The sequence below is a fragment of the Megalobrama amblycephala genome, linkage group LG9 (assembly GCF_018812025.1).
Source record: "Megalobrama amblycephala isolate DHTTF-2021 linkage group LG9, ASM1881202v1, whole genome shotgun sequence".
NCBI lineage: Eukaryota > Metazoa > Chordata > Actinopteri > Cypriniformes > Xenocyprididae > Megalobrama > Megalobrama amblycephala.
This window is the reverse complement of record NC_063052.1, coordinates 24,639,448-24,663,967: the sequence shown is the minus strand read 5'-3', so window position 1 is coordinate 24,663,967 and position 24,520 is coordinate 24,639,448. Positions and strand designations below refer to the sequence as shown.

The 24,520-nt window shown below is 36.0% G+C and overlaps 1 protein-coding gene and 1 long non-coding RNA gene across 5 annotated transcripts in view; both read right to left on the bottom strand.

Annotated features, from left to right (window-relative positions):
- igf2bp3 (insulin-like growth factor 2 mRNA binding protein 3) overlaps positions 1-19,825 on the bottom strand; it is a 36,539-nt gene extending 16,714 nt beyond the window's left edge. The window contains exons 1-3 of one of the 4 annotated variants that reach the window (XM_048202317.1): positions 18,936-19,825; positions 17,941-18,001; positions 6,700-6,748 (exon numbers count right to left, since the gene is read on the bottom strand). In XM_048202317.1, the coding sequence (XP_048058274.1) occupies positions 6,700-6,748; positions 17,941-18,001; positions 18,936-19,110 (285 nt within the window). In that variant the 5' untranslated portion in view covers positions 19,111-19,825. Of the gene's footprint in view, positions 1-6,699; positions 6,749-17,301; positions 17,900-17,940; positions 18,002-18,211; positions 18,842-18,935 lie in introns of those variants that run through there. The other 3 variants (XM_048202319.1, XM_048202320.1, XM_048202318.1) reach the window with 3 other exon arrangements.
- Positions 1,609-6,693, bottom strand: LOC125275412. The gene is made up of 2 exons (XR_007186440.1): positions 6,304-6,693; positions 1,609-4,547 (listed from the first exon to the last, which is right to left on the bottom strand). It is a non-coding gene; the product is annotated as an uncharacterized LOC125275412 (long non-coding RNA).
- Positions 19,826-24,520: the final 4,695 nt, after the last annotated feature.

The following is a 24,520-nucleotide window of genomic DNA, read 5'->3' as shown; positions in this document are numbered from 1 at the left end:
AGTGATAGACAATTATATACACATTTCAAAAGATTTCCATTTCAAATAAATTTTTTGAACTTTCTATTCATTAATGAATCTTGAGGGGGGAAAAAAAAATTAAGCAAAAAACAAACAAAACAAAAAAAGCACCAAATTAGCATATTAAAATGACTTAAGGATTTCTGAATGATTTCAGTGGAACACTGTAGAGTAGACTGGAGTAATGCCTGTTGAAAATTCAGCTTTGCCATTACAGAAATAAATTACATTTTAAATATAAAATATTAGAATAGAAAAGTTACTTAAAATTGAAATCGTTTCCTCACATATTACTATTTTACTGTTTGTTTAAATAAAATGCAGCCTTGGTGAGCATGAGAGAATTTTTTTTTTTTTTTTTTTGAAAAACACTTTTGAATGGTAGTGTACACTAAAATAATGCAGACTCCTATCTAGCTTTCTTTCACAAATGGACAACAGACTAAAATAAAAAAAAGTGAGCCTTTATGACCATGACATGACTTTTAATCTGGCAAACACTGAGCGGCTAATTCACCATGGGTTCCCTCTGGAATTTCCTATGTTTTTTTTTAGCATAGCCTTTTTAGTTTTTTTCCCCCCTAGAAAAAAAGGTCTGCGATAAACCACTTTAAAAGACGTGTTGTTTGTTCTAAAACAAATGAGAAACAATCATACTTCAAAAGTGAATTTTAAAGCATTAACTACATGATTAGTTTTTACTACGTCTTGCAGCGTTACAGTACATAAGTTACTACATAGGGATTTATAATGGTTTGCTTCATCAAGCTCTTGGGCTTACATGTGGTAGTTGTAGCAACTCTGCAACTTATACATTGTAATATGCATTTTGAAGCATGACTATTTAATTTTGGTTTAAGGACAAAATGTGAAGGTGTCTACAAAAGTTACTGGAAATTCCCAAGGAAGCACATGGTTCAAATGATTAATTGTTTTCTGGGCTAATTGACTACAAACAGCTCTATTCTGTTGCTGAATAATACTAGTCTGAGTACTAAACTACAACAGAGCTCACTGCTACAGGGCAAAACCTGAGTAGACATGATTCATCAGATGGATCATAAATACTTCAGTAATTCTGCAGCGGATAACATGCACAGCCGTATAGTATACCAGAATGACGCATAATTTACAGTAGTTTCATTTTGATACTTGATATACGTTTGATACCATATATATGATATGATGCTATGTTTGATACTATGATTATATGATACTATATACACATTTAACATTAAAGGTGATATTTACAGTGCTAACAAAGAGAACAAAGTATTGATTTTTAGCCCAAACTGCTTAAAATGGACAGAATCCGTAGAAACGTTTTGCAGATTATGTTAGCCTTGTAAATATAAACTTAAAATAAGTGAACAACATCCTCTTCACTTTACTGATAGATTGTTAAAACATTCCATCAATTCAGAATTTAACAAATACATAGATGCTTCCGATTGGAACATTCTTAGACCTATATGTATACTGAATTGCGATTGTTAAATGTAAGAGAAAGACCAATCTATGTGCCTTCAATCTATTCAGGGAAGACCATATTTCATTTTTCACAAATGACAATGAGGCCACAAGGAACAGATGCACAGTCTGCTGTATTGGTGTATTGATTATCCAAACTTTAACACACACACACACACACACACACACTTATAAGAATTAAACAGGTTTACGGTCAATGTTGCATAACCCCTTAAAGAAACAACAGATTATTCTCTTTTATTATTATGATTTTTTTTTTTTTTTTAAATAAATGGTCTCTAACCTGAATAAGGATCATAAGCTACTTCAACATGGCAAGGTAACAAAGCATGTGTCCATTTACATAGGACATTTTTACACTCAGCTAGAGTAAGTGCAATGAAATTAAACTAAATTCAGTGGTCATGATAGATACACTTTTACAAGTTGAACTGTTGTTTTAAATTTGACATGGTATTAAAATGCAAGATGCTACAGAGAGAAAAAAAACCCCCAAAAACCAACTCACTTATACACCAATTAGTTACTAATTGTTCTCAGCCTACACCAGATGCAATTACATACAACAGACAAAAGTGGTTCTTAAGCTGAATAAAATACAGAACACTCAGTTCAAAACTGAAACACCTGTTGTACACAATCTACTACATGGCCTTCTGATTGACAGTTTATACTTTATCAAGTAAAAGTCCTTTTCAGTATCATTTAAAAAAATTTTCACCTTCATGTGATTAACGCATTTTGTTTTACTGTGAAATCTTTACTGATTTTTATAAAGTAAACTTAAAATTTTATTCTGATCACGTACTGGACTAAAGCATGCTTACATGCTTATCCACATACAACCATCCAAAATCTTGTTAAAATGTATACAAAAATGCTTAAAATTATACATTAGGCTTTTGAGGACTGTTTCTTTGTACATTTGCCCCACAATAAAAAGTACAGAGCTTTGATCATAAAACTAAGCAGGTTAGCATCAAGGCTATTGACAAACACAAGGTAAACAATCCATACCCATTAAAATACTACATTGAACCTTGACAAGACCGGAAATCTAAAATGCATTCAGGCGATACATTAAACCTTTCCAAATAAAAATGTTATCTCATAGCATCATAAAAATTACAGTCCAACAGAATATGTTTTCCAGTCAAAGAAACGTGACGAGACAAAGGAGGAGCGTTTCCTTTCAATACAAATCCACGTGTGTGAGTCTTGAATGACCCAGTCAAGACGACTTGGTCAGGTCTAGATTTGAAGTTATGGAAGAAACTTCTTTTTATACTGGGGTTTATTTCATACAGTTTATTATTTTTATATTCATTCCATTCCATTCCGTCTGCCACTTGTTAGTGACGTATAAGCTAATTAATGGTCTGGATCCAGAAGGTGGTATTTGACAGTCAGATATTTCCAGGTCAAGCACTTCCCAGACAGCTGCATCCCTGTTCTATGTAGTGAAAGTGAACCTAAATATCTTACCAAGACATTATTGAGAGATACAGAAACATATGCATTTTATCCAAGTAGTCTGCTATATGCATAAAGATCTAATTGATTTACATTACAAGCTATCAAAATTTCATCTTTTTGGCCATAATAAATTTACAGCATACTGCATAAAAATTGAATATATTTTTTCTCAGTTTTGACCTCTGAATAAAACAGAAGTGTTTTTTCCCGCCACCTTGAATATGAACTCCATATTCTACGATCACATTATATGAGCCATAAAAGCCTAATGTATCAATTACGATACTCATACACATGCTTTTATTACCTTAATATTTCTCCCTATAGCAGCCATAATACATTTCAAAATTTTATTTTTCAGACTATTATTTCATGTGTCAAGTTTTTCAGGGTTAACTTGCATCAACAGAATACATCATAATGTCTAGGAACACTTCGTTCATCATGATCGATAACACCTTTAATCGGTCTCAACACTTCGTATATTGTAGCTTTGGTTTACTGTGGCGACAAACAATCCCATTAGACTTTATTTACTCATTTTACCTGTAATAAAATATGCAAAAAGACTGCTGCAAACAAGAATGTTGGCCTGAACCACACTAAAATAAGTGATGCAAATGAAACAAAGTGCAGTGATTGTGCAGTGATTAACGCAGTAATTATTTTTACATTTGATTCCATTTTTGTATTTCTTACTTGAATGCTTGTTAAATAGATGTAAAATGATGTATACTGTATTTGTTTTACCACTTGTTATTTGCATCTTTGTTCTTTTAAAAAAAAAAAAAAAAAAAAAAAAAAAAAACTAGAGATTATAAATATAGTAATTGAGAATTGGGAAAAGATGCATTGTGATGCACAGAGAATTGTTTTATAATCAAATTGTTACTCTCCAAATCGTAATCGAATCATGAGGCAAGTGAAGATTCACACCACTTATAATATTAATACCCATTATTAACCATTGGCAGGATTTACACACATATACATAATGCATATATGCACATACATGTGATATATAGGGAGGAGAGGAGAAACCACACCCTGAAAGCTCCCTATTATATGACCTGTTGCTGACTAAATCTATAAATGGAAAGCACTGCGAGTCGCCATTTTAATTGTAGTTATTGTCGACTCTTTCTTTAAATCATTACATTTAAATCCAACATCAAGGAGGTAATTACCTACTACTGTAATAATGCATTTTAAATTAAACTGGTAGTTGAGAAGCCCCCTACCCAGCCCACTGCCTCCCCCCCTCTCGGATGAATCAGTCATTAACATAAAAGCTGGGGAAACAATGGCAGAGCACCATACAGTTTTGAATCTGAACTGATTCCTATGATCAGAGCACTTTTTACAGACCTCCGTAAGGCTCTATCCACACGCAGTCATGTAACCGCGCAAGAATGGAGCGAGAGAGGAATACCCAAAACGATCATGTCATGCAAGTTTTCAAAGGGTCAGTGAGATCTTGTCTCGAGCTCAGATGAGAAGTGGGAGGGCAAAGAGCAGAGTACTGAGCCGCGCACATGATCACTTCAACAGAGTTTGATCTGATAAGTGAAAGACAACAACAATGGGTTAGTAGGTGCAATAGGGATTTTTTTTTTTTAAACTGAACATATGCTTTTGCTAGATCTGTTCTAGACTGGCACCCACACTATACTAAACAAGAAAAGCCAGATTATAACTATCCATCTTCTGTGAAATAACAGTACAAATCAGGAAAATAGCAAATTTTAAATGTAAAGTATATTAGATTCAAATCGTTTTTTCCAAGAGATTTTTCTAACTCTACATCACATGACGAGGCTTTCCGAAGCTCAAACCTCATACACAAGTAATACCTCTAAAACAAACACAAACAGGCTATTTCTCAAAAGGCTGTTTGGAACATCTGATTTAATAAATATGAAGGACAATTACTAAAACAAAAACAAATTATTGGGAAGTGTCTGCACTCATTTGGTTCAAGATGTCAAATTCTAGGACATTAATCAGGAGGGCTGGTGGCTTAAATACTAGTGCTGCTGAGGTGTGGTCGAGAGCCAGCAAGTCACAGTATGGCTTCAACTAGGGATGCACGATACCAGTATCGGGCCCAATACTGCGCTCGTGTACTCGTACTCATTAAAATGCTCCGATACCATGCAGTGTGTACTGTACAGTGCTTGTGACAAAGAAATACTGACTAAGTAAACCAGAGTAAACCAAGAGCAGAATGGATATATCAGAGCAGGAATTATGAAGTAAATGTATCGAATTAATAGAATGTTAAATGAAATATTTACGCCTATATAGCTGGCGTGTGTGAGCTGATAAGCGAAATGTGGAGTGGACTGAGCACACAGCGGAACAGACGTGCAAGCTTGTCGAGCGCATCCCTTTTTCACAGGCATTGCTGTAAAGTTATTTGGGGTGAATGTCAATAGCAAATAAAGTAAAACAAGGCATATATTACTAAAGTTAACTGACAGTAAAGAGGGAGGGAGAGGGGAGGGAGAGAGAGAGAGAGAGAGAGAGAGAGAGAGAGAGAGAGAGAGAGAGAGAGAGAGAGAGAGAGAGAGAGAGAGAGAGAGAGAGAGAGAGAGAGAGAGAGAGAGAGAGAGAGAGAGAGAGAGAGAGAGAGAGAGAGAGAGAGAGAGAGAGAGAGAGAGAGAGAGAGAGAGAGAGAGAGAGAGAGAGAGCGAGAGCGAGAGAGCGAGAGCGAGAGCGAGCACCTTTGTTGCATGCTCTTGATTGTTAATCGTTCATTCAGCACACATGTATCATTTGGATTAAAACTAAGTCATATAAGTAAAAACTTGAACCGTTACATGTTTTATGTATAACAAGTGGTTCCCTACATTATTACAGGACAAGAAGTTTACTGTGTGCAAACATCTGCATGCCCAGAAAGCCACAAGCGCATGCCCAGAAAGCCACGTCTAGACAGTGCTTGAATACTGAATTGAATTCTTTCACGTCTTGCATGAGAACCGACATATTCTCACAAAAAACTATGTAAAAACATGTCTTTCTGAGCACCTTCATTGGTAATGTCTTAAGTAAATGTAAACAGTTGAGAAATAAAACGCATTTGTAACAGTATATTGGATCTGTGCATTCCGTCTTAAAGGGACAGCAGCATAATAAACATGCTGTTGTGTTCAAAGGACAAAGAAACCACTCACGGCTCTTGACAATAGGACTTTTATAGCTTTAATAAAAAAAAATAAAAAAAAATCATCTGTATTTAATTTATACAGTGCAGTTATTTTATATTCGATTACTTTATTCAAATTAAGTAAAAACAACTGTTAGACCTACCTGAAAACCACTGTTTATTTAATTTGTATCTTTGTTCTATTGAGCCCTGCTGAAGCAGCTCTAAATATTAAATGAAAGATCAAATATGAAAAGCAATAGACTGAACAGTGAAAGTAACAGAAGATTGTACAATACATTTTAACAGGCATAATTAAGCATAAAAATAACTGAAGGAAATAAATATTTGCTTAAATTAAACCAATGAATATGATTCATATTCTTTTGGTTTCTCTACCCAATATTAAAAAATTGCTATGAATATACAGGCAATGATAATACCAAAAATGAAAGCATTGGCCTAGTTCTGGAAAAACTGGTATCGGTGCATCCCTAACTTCAACATCACACCTCATACAAACCCCTTCACCTCAAAGAAGAAAAAGAAGCAGCACTTACTTCCCACTGCATGTGAGGTGGGATATTCCTGATCTGCAGCTTGCAGCTCCTGCAAAAAAGAAAGAAAAAAAAGAAAAAAAAAAAAAGAAAAGAAAGAGAGTTGTCATTGTAAAAAATCAGACAAGTCATATATGGATTGAAACGGTCCAGATTCTTACAAGCCACATTCACTTTTAAGGGGAAAAACAGTGGTTGAGTCTGACTGAGATTCCACAGAAAGAAGTTGAGTAACATCTTTATTCATGTCTATGATCTTCTAATGCAAATATAACTAAAAACAATTTAAACTTGCACCACAATTACTCCATTGATTTGTATGGGGGAGGGGGAGGGAGCCTATTTCAATTTCTTAGGTAGTTTGAGACTTGTAACCAGATGTCATTCCACTTCACACTTTGGTTTCTCCAAAATGAAATTACTGAAAATTAAAGCTTAGATTGTGTCTAATCAAACAAACAGTCTCTCTAATATTGCAAACAGCAAATAGATAATGGTTTTGATCTTAGAAACATTAGGTTTAAGCTACGTAATATCTCCCATAGATGGTGATTTAGTAATTCTAAAGACCTCAGTTCCAACATGTAGACCTGCAAACACCAATGTTTTGCAAATACATGCATTAGCCATTTCTTCATAACGCAAAGAAATTATCTGACCATATGGTACATGTGTTTGCAGATTAGGGAACCAATTAGGGGCAATATTAGCAAACATAAGTAATTCATCGGACAAGAGGGAAGCAAGCTAGCGATTTTGTGAGCCATGTTTCCATCCACTTATTTTTGTGTGCATTTTGGGATAATCGCATAAACTGCTGGATGGAAACGTCAAGATGCGCATACATTCTAAAAATGTGCATTAAAAAAAAAAAAAAAAAAAAAAAAAAAAAAAAAAAAAACACAAAAACACACCTTTGTGCTCGTTTGAGTCGGATAAACTTTTTATCCGATAAGAAAGCATGTACATAAACTATGATGGAAACATTTACAATAAAAATTTGACTTTACATGGACCGATCTCATCGTACAGCAGTTTTAGTTGTTCTGAAATGCCTGAGAAAAGTCTGTCGTCAAAGTGGTTCGGTATAATTACCATCCAGGGGCCTGTTTCAATAAGGAGTTTCAACCAACTCTGAGTTGAAACTTGAACTCAGAGGTTGACTTTCCCTGAGAAGGGAAACTGAGTTTTCGGTTTCAGAACAGCTGAATTGAATTAGTTAAATCAACTCTGAGTTAGGGCTGGACGATTATGACCTAAAATCAAAACCTCGATTAAATTGAACATTTTACCTCGATTACGATTAACAGACGATTATTTTTGTTTGTTTTTTTGCCCTCATAGTTCACTTAAAATGTTTGTACTGTAAATATGCTTGACTATTAAAGGTGGGATATTTTTCCTTTCGAAAGAGTGCTCTGACATGACATAGCTCACTTTCAGCAGTTATTTTATCTATGGTTTAACATTTCTTACAGATTTCTACTGGTAAATCAGATAAATTAGTACAGTATCAGTATGTAATGAGAGCGATTGCGTGTTTGAATTAGTCATACCGTCTTTATTAATTTTGAAGCTGTGGGTTGTAAATAGTTACTTCAAAAGTAGAAAAATATATGCTATAAGTAGTTGAGTTTCTAAGCTACTTTAGTCAAAGCACAGGACAGCGCTGACAACTGGTTTCTGCTCCTCAGTGCGCGCGATCTTCACGTTTTGCGCAGCTACTGTCCGTATGAGTGTTCGTGCCACAACACAGCAGCGCGAGCACGGTAGCTCGATATAATACTACACATCCGATCATCTAATCGCTTGAATGTCTAAAACCGTAATACACATACAACAGGAGGGCAGGGCTCACCACTCACGCACATCTCTGTGTTGACTGGACTGGGCGGAGTCACGTGGCAACGCGCGCTAGTATGTTTTAAAGTGGGAAGCATTAACAGGATTTAAAAAAACAAAATAACCGACATGGGAAATTTACGTCGGTTAGAGGTTCTGAATTTCGGTTTGGATTACTTTTTGATTAATCGTCCAGCCCTACTCTGAGTAGGTTGACAAAGGGTTAGTTCACCCAAAAATAAAGTCATTTATTACTCACCCTCATGCCGTTCCACACCCGTAAGACCTTCGTTAATCTTCGGAACACAAATTAAGATATTTTTGTTGAAATCTGATGGCTCCGTGAGGCCTGTATAGGGAGCAATGACATTTCTTCTCTCAAGAACCATAAAGGTACTAAAAACATATCTAAATCAGTTCATGTGAGTACAGTGGTTCAATATTAATATTATAAAGCGACGAGAATATTTTTGGCGCGCCAAAAAACAAAAAAAACAAAAACAAAAAAACCCCACAAACAAACAAACAAAAAAAACTACTTGTATAGTGATGGCCGATTTCAAAACGCTGAATCAGGAAGCTTCGGAAGCATAATGAATCAGCGTGTCGAATCAGCTGTTCGGAGCGCCAAAGTCACGTGATTTCAGCAGTTTGGCAGTTTGACACCGATTCATTATGCTCCGAAGCTTCCTGAAGCAGTGTTTTGAAATCGGCCATCACTAAACAAGTTGTTGTTTTGTTTTTTTTGGCGCACCAAAAATATTCTCGTCGCTTTATAATATTAATATTGAACCACTGTACTCACATGAACTGATTTAAATATGTTTAGTACATTAATGGATCTTGAGAGAGGAAATGTCATTGCTGGCTATGCAGGCCTCACTGAGTCGTCGGATTTCAACAAAAATATCTTAATTTGTGTTCCGAAGATTAATGAAGGTCTTACGAGTAATAAATGACAATTTTCATTTTTGGGTGAACTAAGGTTAAGCGCGTGCACCACGACTATGAAAAGCCATGATCAATGGAGCTCCGATATTACGATTCACCATGGCACAGCACCCGACAAAAAGATGCCTGCATACTTGCAAGTTTAATTCTTATCACTGTTATAATATCAGAGGTGAAAACTGGCAGAACAGCAAGTTATTGAACTAATATTAATTTCATTAATAATAATTTAAGTGCATTTTTCTTATTTTGGAAATTATCTGCCAATTGGATAAGAAAAATAATGCAGCAGCTATTACAAAGTGGAAATAGCATATTTTCTTAGCGATAGATATTTACAGTGCAAATAGCAGTAGATGCTATTTACACTTAGTGAAAAGTGATAAGTAAAAGTATTAGTTCTTTGCAAAAAGTATAAATAGTAATTCGATGCCATTTACACTTTGTATTGGCACATATTTGCACCTCAGTATTGTACATTAACAGGATGCAATAATATCATAGAGTGTAAATGATTACATTTATTAAAATTATACTTTTATCATTATTAAACACTCGTTAGGCATTTTACTTCCACTTTTAGAATGTTTTCTTCATTTTTATTGAAAATAAATTCCTTTCTGATGTGATGTGATGGGAAAAGGGAGAAGAGTGAGCTCAGCAAAAGACTCAAGACAGTGTCAATCACATCACAAGTTCTACGTGTCTTACGTGCTACTGCCTACAACACTGATGCTAGCGAATCACGCACGTCTTTTTTTTTTAACCTTGTGTGACATTGGTGGGCAGGGCTAGTGTAAATTTGCACTTGGTGCAAATAGACACTCCAAATAATATTTTCTGTTTAAATAAATAAATCAATCTTAATGCATTTCATTTTATTTATTTTTTAACCATACTGGCAAATAATTTTACTTAAGTAAAATGCACTTAATTTAGATTTCCCCCCAGGAAACAAGATTAAAATATCTTATACAATTTCTCTTATATAGAAAACGCATCTTGATTTTAGAATTAAGATATTTCTATTTGAAGACAAAGACAAAAATACTCAGTAAGAAAAGCAGTTTTGCAGCATGAATGAATCATTTAAACATCGCTTATGCTTTAAAAAGGGGGAGGAGACCGACAGAAACTCTGGGTTTACCGAAGAAAATCTGGTCAGGAGCAGGTTAGGTTCACAGAATAAGTCACCATTGTAACTGACTCAGAGTATAAGTTACCTCCCTTTCAGAAACGGCTTTGACTTACTTTGCTTTATCGGGTTTGATATACCTACCATTCTGAAACGGAAAACCCAGAGTTTTCCCTCATTTTTGGGGCTAAAATACTTAGTTTTCACTTAACCTCCTTTCTGTAAAGGGCCTCCGAACTGTCTTACACAACTGCGTTACCAAACAGCAGACATCTGCCTCCGAAATACATTTACTGCATTTCATCTGCACGCTCTGAGATACAAGAAATATATATATGAAATTATAGACAGTGGCTTCTCCTACGTTTCTTAGTGATATTTAGCACCATTTTATGAGCAAGTGACAATTTTGTTCTCTCCAAATCACTTGATGGAAACGCTGCTTTTTCACAAATGTTTTATGTGATATTCCAATTTTGCACAAGTTAAATTCGCAACTTTGGATGAAAACAGTGATACCAGGATTGCAAAAAGTTATACTGGAGTTCATCAACTGGAACAAACACAACCTGGGATTGTTTTTAAACAACAAAGGTACTTAAACCTAAACCAATCTCCTACTACCACCCATGAGTCTGACTGAAAGTGGGGTTTATAAAAATAAAAAAAAAAAGATAACCGATACCGAAAGGTTGCACATCATTCTTATGAAACTAGATGTGAAGGAGATAATCGGGTACAGTGCAGAAAGTGGTGAAAGTCCAACGACTTATTAATAGTGTAACATAAACCAACATATCAGTTGGTTTCCAAGCACATTACAGCCACAGAAAGGGGTAAATGTACCCCCTTTAAATATGTAGAAAAGGCACAGGCCATTTCATAGGCTTTTTGACAGCAGTTTCCTTAAACTCATTTAATGCAGTCCACTTCACCTTGGAATCTCAGAGTGTCTTATCCATCTTCATCTCAAAAGCCCTCAGCTTTACTCAAAGCAGCATGAAAATTTCCAAACAAAAAGGTAAAATCTACAAACACTTAATGTTTTTTTTTTTTTTTTTTTCCCCTCCCTGTTATATGGAATCTTCTGACCACCTTGTTGACTCATGAATCTCAATTTAAACATCCCGGTCAAGAGAGCAGCAATACCGGTTATTTAACAAATATACGTGACCAGAGCCAGATGTGCGTTAATTAACCTTCAGTTGTAGATTTGAGATTGATTTTGCATAACTAGCAGACAGATAAAACCTGACTCTACAAGATGTCATTATGTCTGAGATGTTTGGCATATTGCCACATGCCTCGATTTCGCAAACGCTGACAATGTAGATAATTTGATAAATGTAGGGTCAACTTAAAGGTGATTTTATATAATGGAAAAGCTTGATTTAGACATTATCATACCATAGGTGATGTTTTTAATACAAGAAATTCATAATACCACAGTGTATACAAAAACTGGTCAGAGACAACAACCAAATCCATTTATGAAGAATTTGTGTCAGTTCGCTTTTGAGGAAGACAAAGGGATTCACCTGTAGCTGTCAACAACCATGACAAGGTATTTAATGTTTACATTACATTAGTAACAAGAACAAGTAACAAGACCACTTGGCTACAATCCCAATATAAACTGCACAAACGAATCATTCCATGGGGGGGGGATGATATTGATAGCTTACACTTTTTCTTCAGATTAATTTAGAAATGACAACATGCATGAGCCAGTAAATATGCCATTCAGCACTGTAAAATTAATTTTAAAGGTGATATAAATTTTATAGACCAGTACTTTTATTTTAACATAATGTGTATGTTTTGGTGCGGCGATTGTGAAAGATCTATAACTGCCCACTTGACTTTACACGGCTCCAAAGTTCACGCTCTGTATACTTGCGTATTTACACACTAACATTAACAAGAACAGAATGTACAGGGCATGGGAACAAACAAGCCTCTACCTGAACAGGTAGACACACACTCTCTCTCTCTCTCACACACACACACACACACACACACACACACACACACACACACACACACACACACACACACACACACACACACACACACACACACACACACACACACACACACACACACACACACACACACACACACACACACACATGGTTTACGGGGACTCTCCATAGACATAATGGTTTTTAATACTGTACAAACTGTATATTCTATCCCCCTACACTACCCCTACCTCTAAACCTACCCATCACAGGAAACGGTCTACATTTTTTGAAATTTAAACAAAACAACAAAAAAAACACTGTTTAGTATGTTTAAGCCATTTGGTTTACGAGGACACAGGAAGTGTCCTCATAAACCATGTTTACATTGTAATACCCATGTCATTATACATATGTGTCCTCATAAATCATATATACAAGCGCGCACACACACACACACACAAACACATTAAGGGCTAAATTGTAAGTAATAATAGGGGATTCACAACACTCTGGTGTTCAAGAAACTGACCCACCATAACAGAGTAATCAATGTAGATGCACATACATGCTTAAAGCAATCAGTGCGCATCAACAGTTCTGAGTGCTTTAAAACAGCAATGGTTGATCTAGATTATTTATTTAATGTATTGCGTTACTGGTTATTGAAATGTCAGCTTTCACCTCACTAATAGACAGTAAACCACCAAAAACCGACATCTTGTGTGCAAGTTGTTTTTAATAATGACAGTGAGGAAAAAGAGGATTTTGCTTTAACAGCAATATCTTTTCCGCAAAAATAATAAGAATTTTGATCAATATTCAAGCTGAATTTATGAAATTTCACTCAGGCATTAAAAAAAAAAAAAAAAAAAAAAAAAAAAGAAAGAAAGGTAAAACTAAAAATTCACGTTTTTTTTTTTTTTTACTTTAAAAAAAAACAAGTTTGTCATGTGGATTGTACAGCAACAAATTTAAGTAGCAAAGCAACACTACCATCCAAATAATTTAGGACTTTCTAGCAACTATTTTCTAAAAAACTAAAACTCAAACAAAATGGTCATACCATATTGCCTCTGCAAAATGGAACAAGCATGTGTAAGTACATGTGTTTGGAGATAATCAAAGACGTCTTGGTTCCATGTACACTGCCACCATTAACTACGTCAACCAATTTTGACCTATTAATTTGTTGTTTTGCCCTGAAATTGACAAGTTCAAATATGCACTGACACAAAAGCATGTAAAAACAAAAAACAAACAAGCAAACAAACACTAGACCGTTTATCCTAGCTTTATAATGCTATATAGGGTAAGGCCTGGAGATGAAGTTGTGCATGGGACATGAAGAGTGTAGATGTCAAGAGGAGAACAATCACTGGGAGTCATCTCAGGAATTATCAAAATGCATCACAACTTGCATTCAACATCTCTTTGTGATTCCTGGACATGTTTTCCTCAGTGTGTCTGTGGTGTTAATAAAAAAAAAAAAAAAAAAAAAAAAAAATTCCAAGGCACCGCAATCCAAATTTGATTTTGTAAACTATAACCAGTGAGGCAAAAATACCACAGGTTGTTCAACGCTTATGCTAATGTCTAACAGGGAACCGCTCCCATAGAGAAAACATGGGAAAACAGTTTATTTAATAAAAAAACAAAACAAATAATTTTGAGCTTCAAGTTATGGATTGAGTGTGAGACTACAGAATGAGAAGCCGTCCATGCTTCACTAAAAATCCACCGTGGCAGTAAGCTCTGACAGAATTACATAACCTAAAACAGCAATACACATGTTCAACATTTAATCTAAAAAAAACCCAAAAACTTAATTTATACAATAATATCAAATCTACTAAAAAGGAACAGAGATAATAAAGAAAACATTAGCACCCAGCTAAATGAACAGAGACATATGTGAGACCAGAGAAGAGGAGGGGAAAAAAGCCAAGGCCAAGTGTATAGGTGCATGTGCTGGGGCGAGTGAAAATATATAAAAAAAAATAAATAAATCTTAAATGTTTCAAAAAGAACCTAATGCCATTTGATAAACCTTTTTATTCTTTTAAAGTCAACTTAAGTACAGCCGTACGACATTCCAGGTTTGACATACGAATTAAAAACTTCCCTTTTCTTTTGAGGAATTTGGTGGGATTGGTGTGCTTTTCCAGTCCAGGTCTGCATTCCGGTGGGAATGCAATATGGAATGTTCTCCTACAGCAGATTAAGCTATAGGAGCAAGAGGGGAGTGTGCGTATGCATGTGTGTGTGTGGGGTTAGGACGGGGGTGGGGTGTTAGTGCCCCATTTCAGGGTAACAGAAACTCTCTGCCCCAGGGGGTGGGGTCTGGTTACCATGGCAACAAGTTAGCCTACAGACAAGAAAGGAAAAAGGGGTGGGGGTTAGGTTGTGACGTAAAGGAAGTAGAGGGCATCTTCATTTACTTCAAAATCCAACGGACATGCAACATAACTGTCTCTGTGTGTACACGTGTATGAACATACATAGCACAATGGTGGGATTGGGGTAGACATCCCATCACAAAAACTTCTGAAGGAACCAGGAAACATAGCTGCATATTATTCACAAGCCCGTGACTCCATCACAAGAACCCACAACTCTGAATCAGGACTCTTCAATATTTTAGGTTTTATACTTACTAGTACATAAGAGTAAAAAGACAAAAGAGCAAAGACCATTTCAACCATAGTTGATGATAATGCACAAGTTAAAAAAACAAAACACCACCTACGAGTAGAAAATAACAAGAAAATTACAGCCAAATGTATTACCACAAAATAATAAAAAGCAGCAGCTAAACATTACGACTTGAAACACCAAATATCATTCTAAAACTTCAGTAGGGTAAGATTAACCATACACAAATAAAATTAATAAGAACATTTTATGCTGAATGTGACACTTTACACTATATTACTGAAACGTTTTTTAATTTTATGCAAAATATCTAGATATTTTCTTCTAACTTGCAATCGTTATAGAAATTGAGTGACAAATTAAAACAAACATTTAGAGCGAATTTATCAGCAATGCTATATATATATATATATATATATATATATATATATATATATATATATATATATATATATATATATATATATATATATATATATATATATATATATACATACATATACATATATATATATATATATATACATATATTTTATTTTATTTCAAATATATGAACGACCACACAAAAGGTTCAAGCTTTTTTCCCCACACACAACAGAGTATCTGTTCTAGCTGAAGACCCTTTTCCCCACTCTCTTTTCCAGTTGGGGCCCCACTTCAAGCCACACACGTGTGCATGCACACACACATACAGCACAAGCTCCGAATGAAAACGGCTATGCTAGTAATCAAGAGGAAGCTAGCAAAATGAAAGATGCCGTATGAAACTAAACTTCTAAAGGCCAATGGGCTGTCCATGCAGACTCCGCTCAGTGTACACACAAGCCTGGTTAAAGAATGGTGTCACAATCATCATGTTTTTATGAAACATCTCAACTGCTACAAATTACAATTCTGCATTGACAGGAAAAATATATATATATTAATCCAGCTTAAATGTTACATTGAATATTTACACATAATAATTATTGAGTCCTGTCTACATATAGCCTTGTACACACGTTGCAACCCTGACCACACTAAAGCTCCCAGAAAACGGCTCCATAGCATGCACACCGCCCCTTGGATACACACACACACACACACACACACACACACACACACACACACACACACACACACACACACACACACACACACACACAGTTATTGATGTGAGAGCTAAGGGGCCAAACTTTGCCCAACTCTTATGGTTTTGTGTGTGTGTGTGTGTGTGTGTGTGTGTGTGTGTGTGTGTGTGTGTGTGTGTCTGTGTAAAAAGGAGGGCAGGGTCTAAGCCGAGACTCATATGATAGAATGCAAGATCACTCCCATCATGCATTTCACTATACTTAGCTCTCATTGGTTCTCAGTTCAAACCAACTTTACATACAGAGCCTCTGACCTGTTCCTATCAAGTATAGCACATGTGCAGCACCCACACAATGTGCATTATACACTTAAATAATACGGTTTCTATAATTTACACACTGAACTCAGCATATTAAAACTAGTTTGATACGTTGTTAGTGGATAAAAATTAAATAGCTGACACACGGCTTACATGCAACTATAAACAGTTTAACGTCAGCTGTCCCACCTTAAAACTGAAAAGAAATCTAAACATCATGCGTTTAACCATTACGGGGAGAAAAAAAAAAAAAAAAAAAAAAATTCAGGCCTACTGCTATCTAAATAAAGAAATCACAAACACTACGAAGCATTTATTTGAATTAAATGGCCTAAACGCTTAAATGTAACGTCTTCAATGAAACAAAACTAGGCTATATGTATCGCGTACGATCTATGTGGAAACTGCGTTAATTTTTGTCTGAGAAATCATCATATTAAAAATATTACTCTCTAGTTATTGTCAAAAACAAAACAAAGAATTAATAAACGGCTCATATGTATGTAAGGCCGTCGTAAATTCAAAATATATCCATTATAGCCTATCTTAAGTCGTTACGTCAACTTAATTATTACAATAAAACGCAAACCCACTAGTACACAGTTGGTAAACAGTGCTTTGTGGGTTACACCAGGTCTAGTAGTTATAGTTCCTGTGAAACCACAAACCAGTTTTCGTGACAAGACCTCGACCCTTGCAGTCCACGCGCGCTGAGGAGTCCATCTCGTGCCTGAGCAGCGCGCGCGAGGAGGGGAAAGAGGGGGCGGAAGCACTGAGCGGCATGACTGAATAGTAGTTTCTTCTTAAATGGACGCCACAGCAAGCATGGCTCCATTAATGCACATTCATGTGCAACATGCGGTCCCATTTTTACAACGTTTGCGTTCTCACTTTACACACTTCTGCTACGTTTCTTGCTACGTTTTGTCAAGGCCTAAAGGCCTAGTAATATGTGAACTCAGCACATCAAGGGCCTCAGATGTATTACAAAAAACCCACATTCCACACGCTGGCATGGAGGCTTAATCAGTAGCTTACACACCTTATTTTGTTACTAAACACGCCTGCAGATTTACATTTTATGCAGATGCATGTACACACCGTTACCACCCCAATCTTGCATTTCGCTTGCAAATAACAGTCTGATGGATCATGTGAACGAAAACAAATAAAATGAGTCATTTGAAAGAATAAAAATAACAATAAGCCCGATTTAAGAGATAGAAATTTAGAGGTATTAATTCAAAACAAAAACGTGGACTCATCAATTTTTAGATGAAATTGCGAAATTTACAAATGAATCTTACCTTTGTCGTTTAGGGACAGAGTGCTCCACTTCTAAGACTTTGCCGTGGAGTTCTACTTTCCCTGAAAAATATTAATTGTATTTTAATAAATCACATTCTTATTTCAAACAAAATGTCTATTGTGTGTCAAATGTTTACAATGTACGAAAGTGCAAAAAAATTAAAATCCTATTCGTGTTACGTGTACAGAATCTACACTGACATCTACTAGGCTAAATCTTAACTACATATTAAAGCAAAATCAGTTTAATAATAAAAAAAGGCTACATACAAAATTCCCAGAGGTTAAACATGGAAGGCAAATTTGCCCCCACGCTTGCGCTAAGGCCTCAGCCACGAGCAGCGAGACATTGACTTGTTTAAAAAGATTGACGAAAATGCCACTGACTTATACGGTCTCTTTATGGGAAATATTGCAGCCTTTACACAATTTACACTCATCCCAAACATTATTAACCCATATTCTGGAGACAAGGGAGTAGTCGAAAGGCCTACAAGCCACCAGTGCAACCCAACCACCTGGTGTTCTAGACCTAGTAATTATAGCGATAAAAGTGATACAATTTTACAATGGCAAAGTTCGCAAAACGACCAATTGTGTGTAACACTCCAGTTGACTTCCAGAAAGAGCTCCACGAGCTGCGTTTAAAAGCCACCCCAAACATGAAGACCATTTTAATTCAAATAAATAGTATGGGCAACCAGTCGCCTCTTGGACAAGGGAGTTGTTAAACACAGCATTTCACATTAGACAAACAACGCTGCAACTTTGATGGACACTTGCCGTTCAGTTATTTTGGTACTAAAGCGAGACTTGGCGTTCTCGACGAGTAAAGCCTGTGGTTTAAAAAACTGAAAGTAAATATTCAACACTTGCTCAATCCGTGTACACATCCCTGCTTTGCATAGGCATTTAATTGTAAAACGCGACCGTTGCGTGTGCATTGTAATTCATTTGGAGGGTGGACAAAATAACATACACAAAAAAGTCTCACCTGAAAGAGTGTCAATGGCCCTCATCGCTACCTTTTCGTCGGGGCAATCCACAAACGCGTAGCCACTTTTTACAAGAAAGGGTGCACTGAAAGGTATCTTCCACTGCTCAAAGATACTTTCCAAGTCCAGCGCGCTCGCCTGCTCGCTCACGTTCCCGATGTAAAGCTTATTCATTTTGTTGTATACAAAAAAGAGCGACCGTGTTGCAGAGGGACAGCCCTTTATCGCGTCGCTCGGATGGGCAGTGTTTGGAGAGAGAACCGCACTGTCGCTCAGCGGAGGGTCTGGGAGTGTTCTCCCAATCACTCCAAGCTACTGAGATATTTGATGGACGAGATCGCCGCCGTGGTTGCGCGCACTCGCGTTTCCTCTTGATTTAAACGAGCTGAATTATTTATTCCGTCACCTCTGCGAGGCAAGGGCTAGGAGGAAAATAGAGAAAGTTTCTTTATTCTTTGGCGATGCGACTAAATTGTCAGACACGTTTGTGTAGGCACCGCCTCTTAATAACATCAAGAGAACGGAAAACAAAAAACCCTAAGTTCTTCTGCCTTTTTCAATGAGCCACGTGTTCAAACTACAAATCAGTCCTGCACGTGAGGTGTCCCGGTTGCTCAATTAAGTGTCGGATTGGGGGAAAATGTCACAGGGATGACTGGGGTGGGGACAGATAGAGAGAGAGAGAGAGCGATGGAGAGAGAGAAAGAGAGAGAGAGAGAGAGAGAGAGAGAGAGATGGGGTAAAACCTCTCTACGTGCATTCGCAGGGATCCCGTGCAAAGCTAGCTGTACTCGTTGTACCGTTCAATGATATTCCGTTCGGTGGACTTTTCTCTACTAATGCAGTTCTGCGCTCTTATTGGTTGTTGGTGAAGTTGTAAAGAGGCGTTGCACGTACTCTCGCTCTCAGCGCTTAAAGCCAGCGTTATCTGCGCATATGGTGGGCTGCCATATAGGGGACGAGGGGGAGGGTCTGTCATTCATACAGCATCTACAACACTAGACTTTATTTTACTCGATTTTCTATGGCATGCATTCAATAGATGTATGGTAAACCTCTATACAACTGGAAAAAAAACATGCAGTCAATCAAGCTACAATGTTTAAATTATGCCTCTTTTCTTCCATTTCATAAAGAAAAATCTTACAGGCGTAACTATGTATTATTAACGCAGCTACCTGTGTGGTACATATGTGTAATGCTAACTATGCATGCATACAGTATTTGACAACTGTGGCCTAGTGTAACGTGACCTAACCAGATTGAACAAAGCGAATTATACACTTCCGGTGCCTAAAGAAAGGGGAGGGCCACGCGGAACATAGAAAAGTCGTAATGGCGAGTGGTTAAGGCGGGCCTCTTCTGGCACAGCGGGGAGGAGATCATAGGCCTCTGTGTTGGTTCATGCAATATACTTTAGACTTATTCCACGAGAATTCGCCACATTTCTCTCACTGTTCCACTGAAAAAGACTGGAGCTGCGTAAATATCTGGATGTGCGGCCTGCAAATCGCTCGACCTTCCACGTAAAGCGGAGACATTTACACTGGGCCCACGCCCTATGCGCCTCTTTCTTTTCCCCTTTCTTTCTGTCACGCACACACACACATACACACAGGCCGTGTTTGATTCCTTTTTAAGAGGAATTTTTTATACACAAAAAAGAGAAAGTCAGTTTTGGTAAATATTCAAGTTGTAAAATAATTGCACCGCAAGTCTAGGATATGACACGTTCGACAGATTTCTGATAATTAGGGCGGATTCAATTTTTGCGCTTTTGGGAAGCTGCGAGATATTTAACGCAACCTGAAGTGTCGTTCTAAAACTACAAAACAGGGCAGAATTAAAGTGTAGCCTAAATAAAATGTTCACGTCAAGATATTTTTTTTGTTTGTGTTTACGTGATCCAGGGTGTCCTTTGCCTCGCGATTTAATTCGAGGGAATAAATATAATTTATTTGATTTTAACTGGCGTTTAAATTAAATGAGAAATATTCCTAAAATATATTTTCAGCTTTGGTTTTACCAAAAGTATACACACGTTAATTAAATATGCTATGTTTGCTACTTAAAAAAAATCCGTAACAGTATTAACAACGACAATCACGCATTTTAAGGTAAAAATATGATTAAAATAATCAAATTAGACTGTCTGGCAACTTTAGGGTACTCACATTTTAGATGGTCAGTTTCGAATGATTTTTTTTTAACACTAATTAAACGTATATGGCGTTTTTTACTTTCTCGACCATTTTCTTTTTCCCCCAGATTCTCTTACCAATATTTATTTAGCTTTTTTAACTCATAGAGACACAAGTAGAATTAGAGTAAGCCATACATGCGTCATAGTCTGTTCTATAGTAGCAGTAAAATAGCCACGTTTCTAATTTTAAATCCTTTGTAGGACATCTTAATTTAGTTTTTTCATATTTAAATAAAACTAGCTTTTTTAATGCAATAGATGTTCACTTTAAATGGCACCTAAAAGTCTAAGAAGTAACAGCTGACTTCTCAATGTGTTATTGTGGGTAAAGTCAGGCAGCATGGGCCTAGAAGCCAGTAGTATAGCTTGCACAACTGAAATACTACTGTAGAATGGCACGCACATGATGCGCTCCTATTGGTCGAACAGGAGACCAATGAAAGCGCAGCTCCTTTCTGCTTTACTACTCTCGCCGTCTGCTGCATCGACTGTCCATTCATTGGTTTTCATCCACTGCTCTTCGGTACAAATCCAGGCGCGAAAAGTCTTCTATGGGGTAGAATTACTTCATCCAGTTTCAAAACTAGAAACCGGAACACATTATGCACCATACATTTTCTTTTCATTTCAGTTTTAAAAGATAAAGGCATGCAAAGAAAAGAAAATGAGGAGGAGGACTTCGTTTTTTTCATGAGGTATTTCGAGGCAGTTTGCATGAATGTGTTGTATATTTAACATTTTCTGATTCTGAAAACTTGTCTTGGAAAGTCTTTATTTTATGCAATGAGTTTAGATACCCAGTCCTTTTGTGTAGCACATATGTGGGGGGATTCGCCTCCCCTCATTCGTTGGTCAGATCGGAAGCTCATTTTCATACCATTGCACCCCCCCTTTTACAACGTCCATTTCCTATAGTAAACATTAATATAGACTGCGATAATGAATTCTTCATAAAATCACCAAACCTTTACATTCGTGCAGTATGTTTCTGAGGTTGCTTTAAAATGCATGGTATTGAAAAGGAATGCGACCCGTTGCTCCACCCGTCAGGAGAGACGTTTTCTATAGGAAAACATTGTTTATATAGTTCGCGGATTGAGGATGATATATCGACGACGGAAACCTTCGAACTTTCCTTAAAAGCATCGGGATAATTTGCCGTTTTAAGTCGAATTAGTGACCCAAACGATAACATAAATACGTTTTAAACGTAGCCTATAGATTACATACAAACAAAAGGCTAACAGTAGCAAGAATTGATGTTGCCTTCGCTTTCGTTGGATTTAAGCACTATATAAATTGAAAAGATTTTATGTAACGTTAACGTTTCAGATTTTAAGTACCTTTTGCGTGTTTTCAGATTATGTTGCTGTTGAGTGAATGTATGGAACATTCTGTTCAGTTATCGCCATGTTTCTACAAATAAATTGCTTTCAGAAACTTTCATGGAAGTTTCGTGTACAGCAAGCACGCTTTATTTCTTGTTCTTAAATAAGTAATTTGTCGAAAACCGACTTAATAATTCCTGTTGGTTTTGTTTTAAGGGTATATACATATATATATTTTGACAGTTTAGTCGATGCTTATGTTCTTGGCTGTATGAACCACCGTGTATTTATACAGAAAATGGCGGTACTGATTCACATCTTCCAATCTTTTTTCTATCCTGCTTCCTGTGTTCATGTTCAAAGAACTCATATAGTTCATATATTTACTTTAACATGCGTCACAATTACATACAACAAACTTTTTAGGTTACTAATGTAGTCTTAAACAGTGTGTTGAGTATTAAGTCTTTAGTTGTTTGGTTACGTACGTTTATTCAGTTATTCATTCTCATTATCCTGTTTCGCCATTTGAAAGAATGACTTTGAAAGCTCAAATGAAAATGTTAATGTTATGTGGCAAGAACATTTATATTATTATTGTGCCTTTACACAATGTAAAGTTGGATGTTTTACTTATTACATATTTCCCTTAATATTTTTATTATGAGATACTGGTATTAAGGAATAATAATGATGTTAATGTTTTTGATCCATATATATATATATATATATATATATATATATATATATATATATATATATATATATATGTTTTTTTTTTTTTTTTTTAAAAAGAAAGAAAATAAATAAAACCACAACAAAAATAATAAATCTTAGTCTACATGAGTTATTTGCAGACCATGGCCTGTATAAAGCTAAATTGGTATAGTCTCTGAATACTTGATTGGTAAAAAAAAAAATATATATATATATATATATATATATATCATGTATCTGATTTAACAACAAAGAAGGAATTTACTAATAGCCTATTGGTCTCAAATTCATTTTAAGAAAAAAAAAAAGAAAAGAAAAAGAAAACAAGTTACGTAACCTATGTGACGAGGTGGGCCTGACCTTTGACTGTGGGGCCCCAAATCAGAGCTCTGCGAGCTTTATCAGGGGCTTCTTGTATGCTAACGAACAGAGGATTGAAAATAATAAGAGGTTTAATATAAATGTTTTATACATGCTTTGTGAGAGGGGCTGTTTGAGTGCAGTACGTAATGTCTGAAGATCATAACAGAACTGAAAAACAAGTCTAAGTCAAAGCTAGATATACCTTAGTTGTCACACTTTTATATAAATAAAAAGTGTAAAATAACCTACAATGGTGTTAAAGGCTACAAATGCCCTCTGTTCCTGGAAATTATTTGTAAAGCACAAAAATAAGTAATAATTGTACATATGTGAGCTATGATATTTTGAGTGTTTCATATAATGTTTTGAGTGTCATATAATGTGCTCTAAATTTCCCCCTCATGCTCATTTTCAGAAACATTTGAATGGACTGATATGGACTATTTTTGATGTAGGGATGTATTTAGTTGTACTAACTGGATGTATGCTAACAGATTGATAATGTGCACTGAAAAACATCCACTAAACAAATTCAAGGACATTCTCATTAAAGACTGTTATTTAAAGCATCCAACAGTCACCTGAATTAATATTTCAATTGCTGGAATAGTCTGGAAATGTAGGAATAAAAATGTGTCATATAATAAAACTATTGTAACATATTGTGCAGTTGTGTGGCTTAAATATTTAGCTTATTCTGTGCGCAAGCTGACTTGCGTGAAAGGATGGCATATTTTTGTGGGATGTTCATTTTTCATGATATTTGGGTTTGTTAAAGTTCTTAATGCAAATATGCTGTCAATGGTTTTATTGCATATTTGAGATCTTAAAGACTACTCCGCCTTGAGTCACTTATCAAGGATTTTAAAAAGGAGACAATTGCAGAAAAATACACAATGTGAATATGACTTTTGAAGTGATCCTTTTTCTTCTCAAAGCTACACAATGGCATATGCAAGTTTAAGCAAATTTA